Here is a 19,637-nt window from a genome sequence, read left to right as displayed (position 1 = left end):
AAAGTTCCCAGTCATATGACCCCTTTAAATAATTAATAATCGTGAATCATGTTTATGTTTATATACCAGTGTTATACCTATGTAATTAAACAAATTTCTGTCCTCATAAATTATATAATCATGCAAACACCCACCCACATAGCCTAAGCCTAAAGTGCAAATGCTCATTTAACAAAGAAGACAGAATAAGCTTTCAAAGGTTAAAGAGTTAATGTGAAAATGCTTTCAACGTGTTGTCAGCTATTTACTGAGATGACTTTAGTGCATTAAAAGGTTTTTATTTTTTTAATGGGCTGTAAATCAGGTGTCTGTCAGGGCTCTGCTCTGCCTTGAGTTTGAACTAATAAGTGAATCTCACGAGTCCCCATACTGATAATTATTTGGAGCTTTATTTAGATTAATATATTATATGCATAGTATGGATAAATACTATGTTTCTTCTTACTTGTGAGATTCTGTCGTTAAAAGCTTTGCAAGAAGGCACTAAGAGAGAGGGGAAGAATATAAAATTTAGTTGTAAGTTGTAAACAAATAACATTTCTAAAACACACACACACACACACACAGCTAGGCTACACTTTTTTACACACGTATATTTAATGTAATTACGTCCGTGGAAGTTGAGATTATTTGTAACAACAGGTGTGTTTTTTTTTTTTTTTTTGTTTTGACAGAAACAAACTCATTTAGCTAGATAAAAGTGGCCACCGATGATTATTATGCTGAGAATGTGCACGTCACCAACTCCCCAAACGAGGACAGAGAGCAGCAGAAATATATGAACCTGTGTCCATCAGTATGTCCAGAGAGCTAAGAATCTCAAGCCGGCTGCAGAAGGATGGAAATCGAATACACCAGAATCAAGTCGTGAAGCTACTAGTAATGTGCGCCCTCTAACGGTCAGCGGTGGCATGATATAATGATCCATAGCTACAGGTAAATATTTATTTAAATAAAGCGGGTAATGAGATGGCCAGGATCTTACCATTTATTGACATTTCATTGCAACAGCTCATGCATAATGCAACCAAAACAGAGGTCTGATAGCATACAAAGGCTGCTAAGGACAACAGGCTATTCTGATTCTAGTCTGTTCTTTCACCTCATGTACCTTTAAACAAATACAATTCCCTTGCTACAGGGGATAGATAGATAGATAGATAGATAGATAGATAGATAGATAGATAGATAGATAGATAGATAGATAGATAGATAGATAGATAGATAGATAGATAGATAGATAGATAGATAGATAGATAGATAGATGCATTTGCCCTACTTGTCTTACATCATATTACCGATAGAGGGCGCAATAGACCTACATACCATCTTTCATCGCTCGTCTCATGACCGCATGGTAATGTAAACAAGCTACCAGCCGGGGTGAGGTGACGCAATCGTGTGTCTTATTAAAAAAAAAAAAAATCTTCCATTGTTGTGGCGGTCTATTAATCATGTCAGGACAGTCGTCGCTGAGAGACTACAACTGATGAACGAATAAAACCCAAGACACTCATTTAAAAAAAGACGTGTATAAGATACTGTATGATTAATATCATGCAATTTAGGGAATTTATTTGAAAGAATTAAAATGACATTGGTGTCTTTCTATTATTATTTCATAGGATAAGGTGTTTCATGGAAAATCTTTAATTGGCAACATGCTCAATTACATTAAAAAAAACAGTCTGAGGCACACTTGGGTTATTTTACATTATTTGACATATTTGTTATATTATTGCCAAGAATATAAAGTGCTTGAAGTATTGAAATAGACAATGAGGAATACAAACAGGGTGAGGTAATAAAAAATAAGGGGATCATAAAATAAAAAAGGATGAGGATGAATTTATGTATAATGTGGAAAATACAAAGTTTAATGTTTAGAAAATAATAACAATAATAATGTAATTCTATATAATGCGGTAAATGTCATTATATGCCATGACATCACTGCATAAAACGTGTTTGTGTGCATTAGCATCTCTGTGTCAATGAATAATCAATAGATAATTTAGTCGCGACCAATAGGTCAGCCAAAAGCGGTCTACGTAAACCATCACCGGGGAAAGCTGTTAGAAATCAAGTATCACGGCGAATCTGACCCCATCGGCAACATGCTCTTTGTTGTCTAGGTAAGCATGGGAGAGGGGGCGGGGTTAATTTTACAACTCCGGGGTGGGAGGAGCCTCTGGCTCCGGTGCGATCACTGATTGGATCAGATTTCAGCCCGGCGACTGAGATGGGATTTTCTAGCAAATAAGAAACGCCCCCACCCCATGCAGAGAAACTAACTACAAACAACAAATGTGAGAGAGTCGGCAGGCAGATACTCACTTACTTCTCACTCAGATACAGTGAGGTGCTGGGAACTTGGCTTAATCAGACGGAGACGTTCGCATGTTAATAGGACGTTTTGGTCATTTGATTTAGATTAGGACCGAGAGTGGCTTTATTCTGTATCCCATGACGACTAAAAACTATCACAATCTTATAGTTTGCGTATTGACAGCCAGCTGAGCCAAACAGGTGGTGCGTGTGTCAGGGTTTAGTTTTAGGGACAGGGATTCAGATGTCCCATTCTCACAGAGGACTTCATAGTAAGCAGTAACATTAGGTTCAAAGGACAACAGGTTTTGTTCAACAGGCGCAGGGATGCCCGATGCAGGAACAGACATGGGGACGGACAGCGGGAGGATTTTGGGGGTGAAAGCTCCCCTGGCTCCCGCAGGAACAGAAAACACCCCTCCTTCGTCTCTGAGCAGCGGTCTTCAAGCTGACATCCTCCGAAACTTTTACCACACGAAAAGTGTCGGGAATTATCTGATCGGGAGGAAGCTGGGAGAGGGCTCGTTCGCCAAAGTGCGAGAGGGGCTTCACGCGATCACCGGCGAGAAGGTGAGAAGATCCAGTGTTTGACGCGTGTTAGCTAACTTGTATCTAAATCACACTGTAAACTCCCATATTGATAGTGTTTCTTCAATATAGCCTACAGATATACAATGTGTTTATTTCATTCTATAAGCAAACGAAGACGAAAGCATAAATCATCCTGTCAATATACATTATTCTGAATCCATCCAAGATCACGACTGTTGCATTTGGTTTATCTATTTATCCATACCATTGCCTGAATAAGAAATTGTTAGTTGAAAAAAATAACACTACTTAAGTCCAAACTGTTTAAAATCCAGCCTATACATCAATGCTGTTTTATTGGTTATTTATACTACAGCTAGTTAATCTATTTGTTGACATTGTATGAAGAAGAAAACTGCAAGTTAAATAGAAATTTTGGTCAACTGACTCCCCTCCCCTCAGTGTCAATGGCAGGCAAGGGACCATGCCTTTAATGCATTGTAATATGTTATTCAGTGATTCATTCTAAAACAAATGTTTACTGTCAATGTTAAGTTAAAAGCTGAATACTCGTCAGTAGATGTTGTGTTTGGGTGCAAAGAATGTCAGAAACACCACCCTCTGATTATCAGATTGAGTTGTTTCTCACTGGTCTCATGCTCCTCATCATGGAAATTAAATTAGGCAACAGAGACAATCCTTGAGCCTGTTTGCATTCAGGTGTCTTTATTAATCTCAGACTCCCCCAGAGAAAGTGTGTAGTCATTCAGAATGAATGGATAAATACGTATGATGACTAATAGTTTTTAATTTATTTGTTTATGCTGCATGATGCTTTCTCTGTGAGTGGGGTGTGATTTTCGTTGTAACTGGCTGCTGCCTTCCTTGGAAGGATATGCTATGGGGTGGAGCTGGTATTCATTGTAGAAAAACAAAAGTAGATTGCACTTCCAGTGAATGACCTGAAATACCTTCTTAGCATATTAGGGATTTGTTCAGCCTTCTTGCCTCGTTTCACTGTTGCTGTGGGAAGGAGAAGAGGTCGGTCCCGGGCGATGATGCAAACGCTAGCAATCACAAAGAGAAGCGAGGCTGCCTCGTGCTCCTCTTGTCTCCTGCCTCGCTCTCGTTCTCTGACATCACCTACAAAAACAGACGGGGTGGGGCGGGGCTCACGATCGGTGGGCGACAGCACATGCTTCCCCCATGTATGTTGTGAGCATATCCAACCCACTTTCACCCTCGCCGCCTTTGTCTGCCAGAGAGAAAAACAACATGTTAGTCTGAGGCTTTGGGGTCCCCCCGCCACCCCCCTTTAACTATCGACCACAAATGTCCCCCATCAACAATGCTTGCAAAACAGAGTGCTTTGATCCAGAAATGTCGGATTAGTATTTTAGGGAATTGTTTAGGGAGGGGATTCTGCCCTTTTTTCTCAGTACGTCTTTTGACATGCACCTCCGTTGACGTAATTGATCCAATTATCTTCTCAATTGGCCATGTATGAGCAGTTTGCTCAACAGTTTCTTTTCGTACCTAATGATTTGTGGTTGCACGGCAGGTCACCTCTTGAACCCTCCTCGGGTCATGCTCGGGGGGCTCTTTTATCAAGGCTATTGTTACAGCATACAGAGGGACTTTCAATCCAGGACAAAGAAATCCTGTTTGATAAAGAACAAAGACCCTCTCCTCCCACCTTTTATCAAAAATAAAACATTGAAATGATGCAAATTATTTTATATAAATATAAATATATAATATATATGTATAACAGAAGGGGGGTGGGGGGGCTCTGTTTGGCTCAATGTTTATACAGCATTGGTCGACAAATGGGTGGCATTAAAAGCCATTTGGAGATTTTTCCTTCAGCTGGAGGTGTTCCAATGGCTACACATCGGTCATTTGTCCTTATCCCTCCCCCACCAAGTCCTCTACAGGATCTCAGGGTTGAACATTCAAACCTTGAGACGTGAGGAGACAGGCAAATAAGAGTCCTGTCTGTCTTAGTCTGGCTTGCCTCACCTGTTCAGGGCTGTTAGAATAATTCTGTACATCCACTAAACACTCAAATTGTATTTTATATATTTACAAAATCTTTTTTTTTTCACAGGTGGCAGTAAAAGTGATTGATAAGAAGAAGGCCAAAAAGGACTCGTATGTGACAAAGAACTTGCGTCGTGAAGGCCATATTCAGCAGATGATCCGGCACCCCAACATCACCCAACTGCTGGACATCCTGGAGACGGACAACAGCTACTATCTCGTCATGGAGCTCTGCCCTGGTGGAAACCTCATGAACCATATTTATGAGAAGAAAAGGCTGGAAGAAAGAGAAGCCCAGAAATATGTACGCCAGTTAGTCATGGCGGTGGAGCACCTGCACAGGGCAGGAGTAGTTCACAGGTGAGAAACGAAGTGTAAAGTCATTCAAAAGGGAACTTTAAGCAAGACTTTCCAAAGAAACAAAGAAAAGTGAAATCATGCAGAAACCATAGGTTGATACTCCAGATAATATTGTGTCTTTGTTTAAGTTCAGATGGCTGGTTTGATTATTTAAGGTTGTTTAAATAACATTTTCTGTCTTAATTTCAACAGAGACTTAAAGATTGAAAATCTCCTCCTTGATGAACAAGACAACATAAAGCTGATCGGTAAGCATTGTCCGAGATCTAAATTACACAGGGTTTTTAAATGCTACTTAAAGAACAGCACAAAGTCTCAATGACTCCTAATGACACAAAAGTGAAGTGACATGGAAGTGTTCATCTTTAGCATGTGGTGAAGACTGATTGAGCAATCAGTATCTCATTAAAAATAAATGACCTCTCACCTCTTTGTGAGACGGCTGACAAACACATGGCTTTTATTTAGCAGCTGTGTGTGACAGACAGGGTTAGTGCTGGGCAGCCATAAACCCTTTTGCACCCCTTCTAGTAGGAACATCAGTCCCTCCATGAGAAAGTAAATGCAAATACCCTCTCTCTGTTTTCCCATACAGATTTTGGACTTAGTAACTGTGCGGGCATTCTGGGATACTCTGATCCCTTCAGCACACAGTGTGGCAGCCCAGCATACGCTGCCCCTGAGCTTCTCTCAAGAAAGAAATATGGGCCCAAAGTGGATGTCTGGTCAATGTGAGTTCAGGAAATTTGAAGCACTGTGTTCCAAGTTTGCATTTGGGACATGTTTCTGAATTTAACTTTATGTATGTGTTTCAATGTAGAGGGGTGAACATGTATGCTATGCTGGCTGGTACCCTACCATTCACCGTGGAGCCATTTAGCCTGAAAGCACTGCATCAGAGGATGGTGGACAAGGATATGAACCCTCTACCTCCATCCATCTCTTCAGGTATTGAGAGAACTACATCTCTGAGTTTCCCAAATGTTCTTTAGGACCACAAAGGTCCCATTGAAACAACAAGAAGCAACTATTACATGCTAAAAATAAGTTTTGTCCTCCTACCAATTAGGTTTTAATGGGCATCATGCTCCAAATGTTAAAAATGAATGCACTCTTTGTAAAACTTCATGTTTTTTAGTCCAGTATGATCCATTTTTTAATTAAAACATCCTCAAGAAGTCATACTTAAAATTCTCAGTGCAGTGCCGTCGGCTCATAAACTCATAAACATATAGGCTCATAAACTCATAAACACATTGCAAACGTGCCAGATAAGTGGTGGCCTTATTTTTTCAACCACAAGAAAAACTGGTTTTAGCCACAAGGAATGATTTGCTTTGTTCAGATTTCTTTACAGATTTAATTAGTAACCTTCCACAGAAGTAAGGTGTTTCTATAGTATGTACCTTGAGGCGATGCCCACACACGCACAACAGCTGACAATATGTGCACGTGCACGTTGTGTTGCCATGGACCAATCACTTTCCAGCTTCTCTTTTGTATTAAATTAGAAAAATGTATTTGACCAATCATTCTTGTCATGCGCTTATATTTATATATTAAAACAGATTATGAGGTTTATGAGCACAGATTGGTGGAAAAAACAGCTCAACAGCGTTGAATCGTGCCGACTTTACGCAGAATGCAAATACGACATGATGATGTCATCAGTATGCTAATGAATGACATTTAGTGACATTTAGCTACTTTTCAAGCAGGGTTTAGCTACCTTCCATTGAAAATACTGATCATAGAATGCGTTTTCATGTGGACATGCAAGTTTTTTAGTTTTGTTTTTAACGAAAGAAGGAAACGCTTGGTTTATAAAAATACCCATGTACATGTGGTCATGGCCTAAGAGTCATCTCATCTTTGTTCTTCATTGAGTGATATGATGCAAGCAGAATTCCAGATAAAATCTGTTTAAGAAGAAGATAAACATTATGATTAATTGCATTCTTTTTTCCATTGCATTACACTTACATGATTGATCTTATTAACAGATGGCTCATTCACTACTAAATCTGTAACTGGATATATAACTACAAGATGATGCAGTGTTGAAACGAGATTAGCTTTATTATATAATAATAAAAAGAAAGATAGAAAGATAGCACAAAGGCCTCACCTCTTCCTGTCTGTGTTTACAGCTGCCACCAGCCTGCTGAAGAAACTTCTCGAGCCTGACCCCGACAAAAGACCCAACATCCACCAAGTGATGGCAGACCCATGGCTGCAGTTGGGAAACCCTCACACTGGAGTTCCTTACTTAAATAGGTTAGTCACCTAATATGTTGGCAGGTCAAAGTCAAATCACATCTCTTAGATCTTTTATGACTTATTATGGCCTAAAATATTTTGTTGTAACTATCAGGATCCACATTAAGGAGATCAACCACACAGTTCTGCTCCACATGACAGAGAAAATGGGCTACAAACACAGTGAAGTTCTGAGCGCTGTGCTCACTAACAAAGCTTGCCACACGCTGACGGTGTACTTCCTCCTCAGCAACAAGATGAAGAGACTCTCAAAAGAGTACAGGGTAAGTTAGAGAAAACAATGACATCCCCATGCCTTTAAAGCATTTCAGTTCATTCTCATGAGTTTAACATTGTGTGGTTCTCACAGGAGAAACAGTACAACATTGAGAAGGAGAAAAAGAGTGAGCTGTTCCAGACTCAATGGAGGAAGCACGTTGAGAAGGTTACGATTCCACCCAAGCAGACACCCGCATATCTCGCTGTGAACAAAGGTCCCACCAAGGAGAAGAAACAGAGAAATGGTGAGAGCCTGAAACTAGGCTATAGACACAGTACAACATAGACATGCACACAACTGATGTGAAAATAATTGTCTGAGAATGAGAATGAATACTACATAAAAATAGCTGCTTGAACAAAATTCAAGACTACAAAATGTACAAAATGTTTGCCTACAAATCCACCACTGGCTCTCCAACCCTTTACCTAAATTCATTACTTCAGACTTATGTGCCTTCTGCAAGTGAACGTTGCTTTATTGTGCCGTCCCAAAGAAGCACAAAATCATTTTCACAGACTTTTAAATTAAATGTTCCCTCCTGGTGGAATGACCTTTAAACATTAATCATGACTTCACCAGTCACATGTAAGACATGTATTGAAAACCTGTTCCACTCACTCATACTTGATTGGTTGCCAAGCCATGTGACTATACTGAAGGATTCAGAGCCTCAAAGATGCTTCAACTCAATATAATAGAGGGCATAGTTCATTAACTTGTACTTAATTTTTTCTCTTAGATCGATAGCCACAAAAACTCAAGTTTACTCACCATCACATACTTCACCATCACCTCACCTGTAAGATTTACTTTTTTTTTTTTTTTTTTTTTGAAAAATGTCTCGGTTTGTTTGTCTGTCTGTCCTTACATTCAAAATCAATTGGATCCTATGTTGTTTTGCCTCATTTTTCTTTCATTGACAAGAACATTCAAAACAACCAGCTATTTAAAATATCAAGTGCTAAACCTCAAAAGACATTCTCTAGCCCAGCAGACTTTCACTTTCTGTATGACAGAGTAATGGAAATATGAATCTAAAATATATCAGGCCACTGTTTAGTAATTGCTTGTACAAATAACACACGAGTTGGATCTCTTCTCAATCAAACTCTTTCCTCTCTCATTTTCAGGTCTTCTGAAAGCTGTGACTGGAGGTTTTAAAGATGTTTACTCAGGACGTGATGGCTGCATCACTTCATCCTCTCTGGAGTACATGGAGATCCACCCCCTGTACCCAACCCCACAGTCGACCCCAACCCATCCTACACCCGAGACCCAACCAGACCAGAAAGACAGATCCAAAGATTCCCCAAAAGCTGTCAAAGTCCCCGCTCGCCCACCTTCCTCCCTCGGCGCTCATTCCTGGGCTTCCGCAAGCAAGGAACCCAGCAAAGACAGTCCTCCATCACCATGGTACAAGCTGACCAACGGAGAGCTCTCTCCACCTCGACATGTGTCTGCTTTCCAGCCCGATAGCTCGTACTTGAAGAAGGCCACGATCCCAAGCATACCTGCTCTCATCGTCAAACCTCAACCCAAGAAAGCTTCAGAGTGGATGAGCTACACGGTGTCCAGCGGTAGCCCACCTAGCAGCGTGGGAAACAATGAACCCGACAGCCCACCTGTTCACATCATCAAACCTCAACCCAAGAAAAGTCCTCCTGCTTCAGAGCGGTTGAGCTCCTCAGAATCAAACGGTAGCCTGCCTAACAACAAGGGTAGCGATAAACCAGACAGCCCTCAGCACCGCATCAAGTTCCCTTCCATGGGCATCGGGCAGATTTTAAAGAAAAAGGTGTCGCCCTTCAGGATTCAGCTGTCGTTCAAGCCAGAGCGTGTGGTGGAAGTGGAGTCTCCAACTCCCTACCATATGCAAACTCTGATCTGTGCCACAGGGGCTCTCAAAACCCTGTGCTGAGGAGAAGAACTTTTAGATTATATAAAGTCAGATGTATGCAGTAACATGTTATCTCACCAACAACGCTTGCAGTTTGAGCAGTTGGGCTTCCCACTCGTAGACCAGATGTATTGCTAACCCCCACAGGGAGTCATTTGGCATGTGTCATATACATAGTTTGAGTGAAAACTTGCAGAGAACATATAGGCTCTGAACACTGTGTAAAATTAGCCCTAGGATAGTAGACACTGAACATCAAGTTCACATGCAGCAGCACATACAACACGAATCTAGTCCAAGTGCCATGTAGCAGCTTAGCAACAACCTTTAACGCACAATTGTTCTGTGAAACAATGCTGTCACTGCCCACAATAATGTGTGTACTAATGTGTTCATGTACAATAATACTACGAAGACTGTTAATGAATGGTTGGAGGGGTTTTTGACAGCGTGCTTATTTGATCAAACAATAATAGTGATTTTTAAGCTCTTATTGTATTTAACCTCAAATTGTAATGACACTCAGGTCAACAATGCTGAACTTTTCTAATTGCCTCAATTTTAAACCTGTAGTGAAACTGTCAATATTTGATTGGAAGATGACATTTTGTATTGTTTTTTCCCCTTCATAGGGGATTGCTGGCATTTTGTATAGCCTTAAATATCTGCATTCAGCCTTTGGGCTGCAATGGAAGATTTACAGTGTTATTTGAATTCTTAGTGTTTGAGATTCATTCTACCTACAAAGTAAATGTTGGGTGAAATAATAGATTGTGCAATAGTGTGTATATATTTAATGGCTGACCTGGTTATTACCAGGGTGATGTTTTCTCTCCCAGAAGTGTCTTTCATTCCATGTGTTTGAAGGTGATTCATGCTGTCAATACACATTAGATTTACAAGGAAGACCTCTTTCACAGTCTTCACGTGCACCGAAGAGTATAACTGTGAAAAAAAAAACGTTCTCATCACAGCTACGCTTTTGCATGCACACCAGAAAAAAAAAAAATGTGATGTCAGTTTTTGGTGACACGTCTTTGTACTTTTGTTACGTTGAAGAGCAATTTGAAGGTCTTTTGTAAGTTTTGTATTGTTTTGATTATTGCCAAGTAAAAAAAAAAAAAGATTTTCTAAAGATGTAAAAAAGATTTTAAATATTTATATTTAAAAATATTCTTTCTTTTCTGAATTTCTATTTTAAACCGCCATGTATTACTTCATTGACACAAATAAATGCACAAAACCTAAATACAGATTTGTATTTCTTTTGTTCATACATACATAAAATGTTTTGTCACAAAGTCGTTTACAGAGAAACAGGTGTTAGTGTAACTGTACGCTTTTCCCATGAGAACCCAGCAATAAACATTAAATGAGTGACAGCTGAAAGACTCGGTCAGATAATCCAGTCAGCTGCACCCTCACATGCACAAACACCCATATTATACACCCTCTCATGCCCCCAAACAGAGACGGGGGGGTTGACCCACAGACATGTAGATTCAAGCCCTGATAAGTCTGTGCATCTAAGCTGATAAAAGCTGAAGGACAAAAGAGGCTGCAAAGTATATTAAAACAAAATTCTTTGTTTACAAAGGACGGCACTCATCGAAAATCCGATCAAGAGGCGAAAACAAGCTCTGATAAAAATAAAAAATAAAAAAAAATCCCAACAACAACAAGAGCTGAAGATATATTGGCTGTGAGATGTAGAACAACATTTACACCAAACATTTTACTGCCCACAATCCATTTTACCTTAAAGTTTTAGCTCTGACTGATTCAAGAACATCCATCAAGCCCTTAAAAAGAACTGTGAGAGTTCTGTGGTAAAGTGATGATATCAAATGGAAATATGAATCTCTTCTACTCTTGAATATTTTCTACTCAGCTTTCTAAGCCTAACACAAGAATAGACGGGCTCCACAAATGTCGAGTTAACCTGCTGACATCATAACCTGAGCAAAAGGAAGGATAAAGAAATCACGGATATCCTCTCTATTGGACTAGCAGGGCATGTTAATGTGGCAATGTCGCAAGTTAAAATCCCCAACCCTTTGGACAAGGTGCCCAAATCAGTGTTTACTGTCGTTACATGGCTAAGACCATCATTAGAGTCTAAGTCAAATAAAGGCCCTCTTGCTGCATTTAGACTTCTTAATCTCTCAATCTGTTTAGGTTCAGATCCTGATTGAGACTAATCCTATTTTCAAAGGCGTTTTTTTTTTCAGCTCAGGAATATTTTCTTTGTGTCTGAAAACAAAACAAAAACAAAAGACAATCTTCACTGGTATAGTTGCCACGTTTTCAGGGTGAGTTTATTTTTGAAAGTCAGTTTCTGTAAGGACAGTTTAAAGTTTTGTGTGGAATATCGTCACATGGTAAGGGGAATTAATTAAAAAATTCAATTATTTTAGACTTTTCAGCTAAATCTGTTTATAAAACACAAAACTCTGATTCAATGTAATGTAAAAAATGTTGTTTTGTCAAACAAATATCTTAATGAATATATTCTATGAATGTAGAACTTTTAAAACATGTGACAACTTATTTCTAAAACGCAAAATACTTTCAGTACAATATAAAAAGTATTGTTTTGGACAACAAATGTAAAAAATAAATAAATAAATAAATAAATAAATTATATATATATATATATATATATATATATATATATATATATATATATATATATATATATATATATATATATATAGTAATGTCATTACATAAAATATATAATTAATTTTAATATATGGAAAATTATATTGTAATTATTGCCAGTCAATGTACCGGTAGATATTTTGTAAAGTTCCTACTCTTAAGTATATCAAAACTTAAGTTTTGATTTGTAATATGCATTGGTACGGGCTAAATTGGTAATTTGGATTTCTTTAATGTTTTTATTTATTTATTTTATTGTACTATCCTAACAAACCATCCATCAATGCTTATTCATTCAGGTTTCAAACTGGTCCTGGATCACAATTATGTCATCCTGTAAAATAATATTTGCATACAGCATTTAAAAAGAAAAAGCATATTCTTTATGTGTCAAAGTTCAACATATCAAAATTCTTTCAACAATAAATGCCAAGTCCAATGAAATGTTGAGGCAAATACAGGAAAATGAGAATGCAGCTGTTCCAAGCAACACTCAATTTGCATATAAGCAAGAATGGACTGGCAAATCCTGTTTTGAGCTCCGCTGCTATTGGAGGGTTTGTCTCTACAGTCCTTGTGTCGATTGCCTCACGGGGCTATTTGCAAAGAAGTACCCTTCACTTAATCAGACTGTCTACATTATTGATTACCAGCCCACCAGTCCTCCAGGACAAACTGTGTGCGCGTGTGTTCATGTCTGGACATTGAGAGGGAGGTGGATGGGGTGGGTAAGATCATACTGAAAGTGCAGCGCATCAGCTCTTCAGTTCAAGTGAGATGCACTCTAAGATTGCAGCCAGCATCCATTAATCAAAGTGACAGCGGCTGGCAGAGAAGGTGGAGAAATTAGGCTATGGGAGAACAAATACATAAATTAACAAAGACAGCAACATATGTACAGTTCAGTCGTTTTTTGTTGGTGAACAAATCAGTGTTTTTAAAAAAAGTGTTTTTAATTTTTAAAATCTTTTTTTTTCATTCTTACATTTATCATTCACCCTTTTGAACTGCTTTAGTTGGAAAACAGTGTTGTGAAAGAGCATTTTATTTTTGGGCTCATGAACGAATATGTTTCTTCAATGACTGGGTTTGAGATTCGAGGCACTGAACCGATGTTGTTTGGGAACAAAATGAACCAGACATTAAGAGATGACATTTTGTTCCTTTTTTGAGATTTGCTGTCACCCACATTTTAATAAAGAACAAAAAGACATTGCAGTTGTTTAATAAATTGGTTGAATGAATAATTCAATGATTTGGAAGGCATAAAACACTCACCATTCAGCACCTGTTATAACCAGTAGAACAGGACACTGAAGCAAACAATGAGCGAATCTCAACAAATATTTTATGTAATCTTTATCTTGTTGAACACAATAAATAATAATGCAGAAGTAAGTCTATGGGGGAGATTTCCGGTTCATTAGCCATCATGAAATAATGAAAAGAATAACAATGTGTAGTTAATGGTAAAACTGTTTGCAATACAAACCAGTGTCCTCATTATGAAGATAATACATAAAAATAGTATTGTAAGACACACCCATTTTCAATATCAATGGGCTGTTTTGTACAGCTAAAAATAGCTGGAGGTAATGAGACCAGAAGCTAGACCTATAAAAAATATGTCTGTGCCCACTCTTATGGGATGAAGAAGGTGGATAACCCGGCTTCAAAGAGCTTTAAAGTTGCAGATGACAAAACAATATGCACTTCTTATAAACTAGGGGTTGAAAAACTCCTGATTTATTTTTGGAGTTTTTGCCTTTTATTTAATAAGACAGTGAGACAGGAAGTAAAATGGGGAGAGGGGATGGGATCGAAAATGTCAGCGAGCCAGGACTCGAACATTGGACACCTGAAGCACAACAACACCTGAGCCGACAACTTCAGAACCTTTAAAGCTGACATTTATGTAATGAAAATCGAGTCAATTACATTAGTAGTTACTAAGAAATATATGCTAGAACTTTTCTGTTTCTAAGTTATTTTATTGTTGACAATTCTGAGCTACTGAATGATTCTGTGTGTGTTCGATATACGAGCTACTGTCTGTAGCCTGTGTGTGTGCATTACAATACAGCACTCACAATTAACTTATCTATACAATAAGCTGTTTAAAACCTGCATTCTCCTATTCAGTTTTGAGCATCCAGATGGTATATTTACACATCTTGTAGAGCCCTTTCGGAGTATGCCTTTATTTGCCCTTTTAACTGTTTGGAAATGGAGCGTAAATATTGACTTAAAGATTTCTTATCCTGTTGATTTTCTTATCTACCCCATAAGAGTGGGCGTGGCCATTTGTAAGTTTAATATGTCTGGCTTCCAGTATCAGGCTTCTATCCTGGCTTATATTTTAAACTGGTCTGTCTTACCATACAATTTTTATGTATTATCCTAATTATGAACACTCTTGTTTGTAGTGCAAACAGTTTAACCATTTACTGCACTTTGTTATTCTTCTAGGTTAATGAACAAAAAGTCTCACACATTTACTAAAAAAGTCTTAGTCCGTGTTGAAAAATAAGGTGAATAGGCCTGTGACTAGTCGACGTCAGGATTAAAGCAGAGCATTAAAGTAGACTAGTTCAGTGGTTTTCAATCCTGCTCCTGGGGACCCACTGCTCTGCACATTTTGTGTGTCTCCTTTTTCTGACACACTCAGCTGAGTTCATGGAGCTCTCTCTTAACTGGCTGGTGATCTGAATCATACGTTAAAAAGGTGTTTTTAACATATAGATCATTTTAAAGGAACCAAACCTAGCTCAGGAACCAGCTGAAAGTGACCTTTAGCCGTTTGGTGTTCACACTGTGAACTCAAAAGAGAACCTGGTCCTTTACTTGGTCCTCTTCAGCATTAATGTGATCTCAAACTTTTTTGTTCACAACGCAACTTCATAAAGACTCAGACCCCAGCTCTCTGAGCAGCAGTGGAATGCTGGAGTCTTACCTTTTGGAAAATTTGGAAGAGTAAGTGAACAGGGAAGGAGGTGAGGAAGAGCTGGAAATCCCTGATCATGCCACAGGTCAAAATATTCACAGAGCTTTAACAATGCATTTAAATCAAATGTAAAATTAAAAGGGAACATTATGTATAAAGTTATTTCAATTACCTTTTTTCTCAGGTAAGGTAGTATTACATTTTTTATTTGCTACTAACTTTTTTATTGCTGCTATATTTCACTGCTTTCATTGACACACACACACACACACACACATCACTGGCAGATCACGCCGGCGCACACAGAATTACTCGCAGGCATTGACACTTGCGTTCAACACTGCCAGTTTTATTAATATATTAGCTTTGATACTGATTCACTATTTCTCAGTAACTTGAAGGTAACATTTATGTTGTGGTGTCTGATTTAAAAGAATGGTAAATCTCAGCTGCGGTTCTTTGCCTTCCTCATGAATTAAATAAATTCAATGCAAAGCTAGCTGTAAAAAAACATAAATGGAAAAATAATTGTTTTGTATTGTTAGAGAATAAACAGTTGGTTTATTTACTTATTTTTAATCATATACATATATATATACGAATAATATTTGGCCCTATTTTTAATCATATACATATATATACACATAATATTTGGCCCTACTGTTAATTTGGTCCATATTGCTTTCACAATTGCCAAGAAAATCAAGCCACGAACTAAACAAACCGGTTTGCTTTTGGGTCCTTTTAGGAGGATCTGAAATCACTTGGTTTGTTCACACATAGGAGCTGAACTGCTCCGAGAGCATTTGGAGGGCTCAAACAAACTAGTTGTGAAAACACCCTAAAGGAGACATACAAAATGTGCAGAGCACTGGGTCCACCAGGACTAGGAATGAAAACCACTGGACTAGACAATTAGTCTGCGCAACCCTTAAAATGAACAAAATTATTGTCTGTTGTTGTAAACCCTTATACAGATATCATTTATAGTTATTGTTATTGGTGTAAACCGGCCTTTACTGAGATGACTCCTCACCAACTAGTACAACTAGATATGATTGGCCTTTTGAGGGATGAAGAGTGATGTTTCCCTCTACTGGACACAAACAGTAAACATGATGCTATAATGCCATGTGCTATACACACGTTTTACCTCTTGTCCCTATTTTTAACTCTTCTGGGTTTACAGGCAGAACCTAGGAGGAGTTCAAAGGCACAAGAATGAAGAACTCTCTGCTGGTGAGGTGGAGACCACGCCCCTGCGAACGACTGAAGCGCAACGTCATCAGACTGACAGACCCCCCCCTCGCAAGCTGGTTGGCTGACTCGCTGGCCGGCAAATAAGGAAACGACGGATGCGATGGCAACAGGCTCTAGCGACAGCATGTGTGCTTTGTTTCCATGGCAGCATGGCCCTTAGATACAGCTCTCTGGTTGGTCCGAGGTGCACGGATTCTATCAGCCGCTGTTGTTATGCTACCCCAGCTTTGAGGGTTGGGGGTGCGTGCCTTCAGGGTCTGTACTAGTCTTTCCCGCCTCCTGGTGGAAAGTGTTGCTAGGCACATTAGACAGGAACTGTAAACAAAAAAATGGCTTGAACCGAAATGCCCCCTCTTTCTCCCACCATTCACTTATTACTGAGCCAGTTTTTCAGAGGGTTGGGCAGGGATATTTTGATGCAACCGATGAAGTATCAAAAACAAACGGGGGGGGGGGGGGGGGGGGGGGGCTATGTGTTTTGCTTTACCATTATATTTACTGTACACGTGTATACATCTTGTAAATACTAGCATCACATATGACAACAACACAAGGATCGCACATGAGACATGAAATCCAGTAAGAGTACAGCAACTTGTAAAGAACAATACAATTGTCACAAAACCTATGTACTGTACTCATACATCTCTTAGAATGACAAAACTATCTTACACTAAAGAGTGTCCACAAACCTCATTCACAACAGATGCATGGGATTATTACCCTCAGTCATAAAACAGAGCGCTCATATCATTTCCCAGAACTGCACTGGAGGTTATTTTCAATCTCTAGTAGGCGTTGTCCTATTATCACAACTACAGATTTTATATATATATATATATATATATATATATATATATATATATATATATATATATATATATATATATATATATATATATATATATTATACAAATTTTTTTTTGCAATAACACAAATCACAAATACATCATATCTGGAAAATTATTAATTTACAGCAAATCCACAGAAATCGTCTTGTAATTTAGAAGATCTGTTTGATTTATTCGACAAGCACACACACACAAGGAATATGAAATTAAAACATTAACAAGCACAAACAGATATAACTGTCAACACCCTTTTCTGGATCAAATTCTTGAACAGATCCTAATGTCTATTGTTTGCCGGACTCAGTGACCAAACAAAGAGCTCTGGCAGCACCGCGAGAGCGCCATCTGCTGTTTACTTGTGCGTGTTAAAAACACTAAAAAGCCCAGATAACTTTTTTTCAACAGCTTTTATTTTTCTCTGTGTACCTCACCCATACTGGAACATGTTTTTTCTTTTTTTTTTAATGAACGGATTTATTTTATGACCCCCCCCCCTCCCCCCCCCAAAAAAAAAAATCAGTTTTAAATTCAAATTAAAACAATAAAAAAAATTCAGGTTCTTGTTTTTAAGTTCAATTAATTGTCCCTCATAAAGTTTAATAACAAATATTATTTTTGTCATGTTTTCTACAAATTTAATATTGCCATTAATCCATGCGTCTGTAGTGCAAAAAAAAAAAAAGAAGCTTATTTTTAAACAGAAAAAGACTTACATCGGTTTGCATCATGCTCGTAGATCAATAATTTAAACAGTCTCTAGAAGGGCTACTTTACCTCTGTCAACTGCTGTTCCACAATATCCTGGTACTCCAGGGTCACTGGTCTGTCTTCTCTGTCTAATTCTAGCACCCGCTGGCCTGGAAATTCTGACTACATAACTACAGAAAGAAAGACACAACCTTGTCCTCAGTGTGATACACAAAAGTGATTGTGATTATAAAAAGGACTAACGATGAACATTGCACAGGCTTGTGCACAATAGGCTACTTACCTTAGAATATTTTCAACATTAAAGCAGAAAAGAGCTTGTAATCAAGATTTTTTGGCTTTGATATGTTTCTCTGATGGGAGACAAATTTTCAGAGACTCTGATTTCATGTTTAGGTGGAAAAACACACGTATAAATAAATAAAAATAAAAATATCTCACCATCCAAGCTCCTTTCGAGTACCAGAAACAAAGGGCTCTTTACCTATGACAGCATTGTCAGATATCCCTGAAAATACATTTAAAAATATTTTTTATGTTTTGCAGTCACTGGTATCAGTGCACAAATCCCTATATTTTGATTTCAGCTATGTTTAAACTGTTTTTACCCACAGTTATGTTACGCTATTCTAACAAATGCATGCAAAGAAAAAACTAAAATCACAATATTTCGAAATGCATAAAAGTAAACATTACATTACCATTCAAAAGTTTAAGATCGATAAGATTTCATGTTTATGAAAAAGTCTGTTATATTGACCAAGCACTTACTTTATCAAAATACACTAAAAATAGTAAAGGTATTAAATATTTTTTTTCCAATTTAAATTCAATCTCTTCTCAACGATAAAATCTTTTAAAACAGAATTAATTTCTAGGAGGCAAAGCTGAATTACTCCAGTCTTCAGTGTCACATTATTCTTCAGACATCATTCTAATATTTTAATTTGCTGATTGGCTTTAATTTGCTGATCAAGAAACGTTTATTATGTTCTTATTGTTGTCAGTTTTGTAAACGTTTTTGCTGCGTGATATTTTTGTAGAAACATTTTTCAGGATTCTTTGATTAGCTTGAAAGTTTAAAAGAACGATAAATCCGTAAAATCGTTTTTGGTAGCATTATACGTTAAATGTCTTCTCGGTCACCCTTGAGTCTTTGGTACATAAAAGTATTAATTCCTTTCAAACTTTTGCATAGTAGTGTATATCATCCCAAGACTTCAAGTTATAACCAGCATTTTACCGTCAAGAGCCATAAAAACATAATAATATTGTACGTTTGAGCATGATTTGGTTCTGCTGGTCGTCACTGCCTGCCCAGGACAAACTGTCGCCGACGGGTATCTTGCATTTGCCGCACATAAACACAGCTGGACCGTCGCTTTCTCCATCTTCCTCCACTCTGCTGCTATCACTCTCGCAAACAGAGTATGTTTTATTGCTACAGTAATCGGCAACTTTAATTTTGCCTGCCATTTCAGACATAACATAGCATTTCTACTTCTGCAG

At 38.1% G+C, this 19,637-nt stretch overlaps 2 protein-coding genes across 3 annotated transcripts; one reads left to right on the top strand and one right to left on the bottom strand.

Moving 5' to 3' along the window:
- The first annotated feature begins 2,316 nt into the window (after positions 1 to 2,316).
- hunk (hormonally up-regulated Neu-associated kinase) lies at positions 2,317 to 10,950 on the top strand. The gene is made up of 9 exons (XM_052567431.1): positions 2,317 to 2,898; positions 4,970 to 5,262; positions 5,455 to 5,510; positions 5,858 to 5,993; positions 6,083 to 6,210; positions 7,413 to 7,539; positions 7,637 to 7,805; positions 7,892 to 8,045; positions 8,935 to 10,950. The coding sequence occupies exons 1-9, from the start codon at positions 2,656 to 2,658 to the stop codon at positions 9,720 to 9,722; spliced, it is 2,094 nt and encodes a 697-aa protein (XP_052423391.1). The 5' UTR covers positions 2,317 to 2,655; the 3' UTR covers positions 9,723 to 10,950.
- Positions 10,951 to 15,977: 5,027 nt separating this feature from the next.
- Positions 15,978 to 19,636, bottom strand: mis18a (MIS18 kinetochore protein A). Of its 2 annotated transcripts, XM_052567430.1 has the most exons (4): positions 19,406 to 19,636; positions 18,570 to 18,636; positions 18,195 to 18,298; positions 15,978 to 16,884 (listed from the first exon to the last, which is right to left on the bottom strand). In XM_052567430.1, the coding sequence occupies exons 1-4, from the start codon at positions 19,611 to 19,613 to the stop codon at positions 16,874 to 16,876; spliced, it is 390 nt and encodes a 129-aa protein (XP_052423390.1). In that variant the 5' UTR covers positions 19,614 to 19,636; the 3' UTR covers positions 15,978 to 16,873. The 2 variants fall into 2 exon arrangements, with proteins under 2 accessions (XP_052423390.1, XP_052423389.1); XM_052567429.1 differs by lacking the exon at positions 15,978 to 16,884 and having other exon boundaries at positions 18,030 to 18,298.
- Between the last annotated feature and the right edge of the window lies 1 nt (position 19,637).

The sequence above is a fragment of the Carassius gibelio genome, chromosome B10, assembly GCF_023724105.1.
Source record: "Carassius gibelio isolate Cgi1373 ecotype wild population from Czech Republic chromosome B10, carGib1.2-hapl.c, whole genome shotgun sequence".
In the NCBI taxonomy this organism is placed as follows: domain Eukaryota; kingdom Metazoa; phylum Chordata; class Actinopteri; order Cypriniformes; family Cyprinidae; genus Carassius; species Carassius gibelio.
This window is presented reverse-complemented; position numbering and strand designations above follow the sequence as displayed.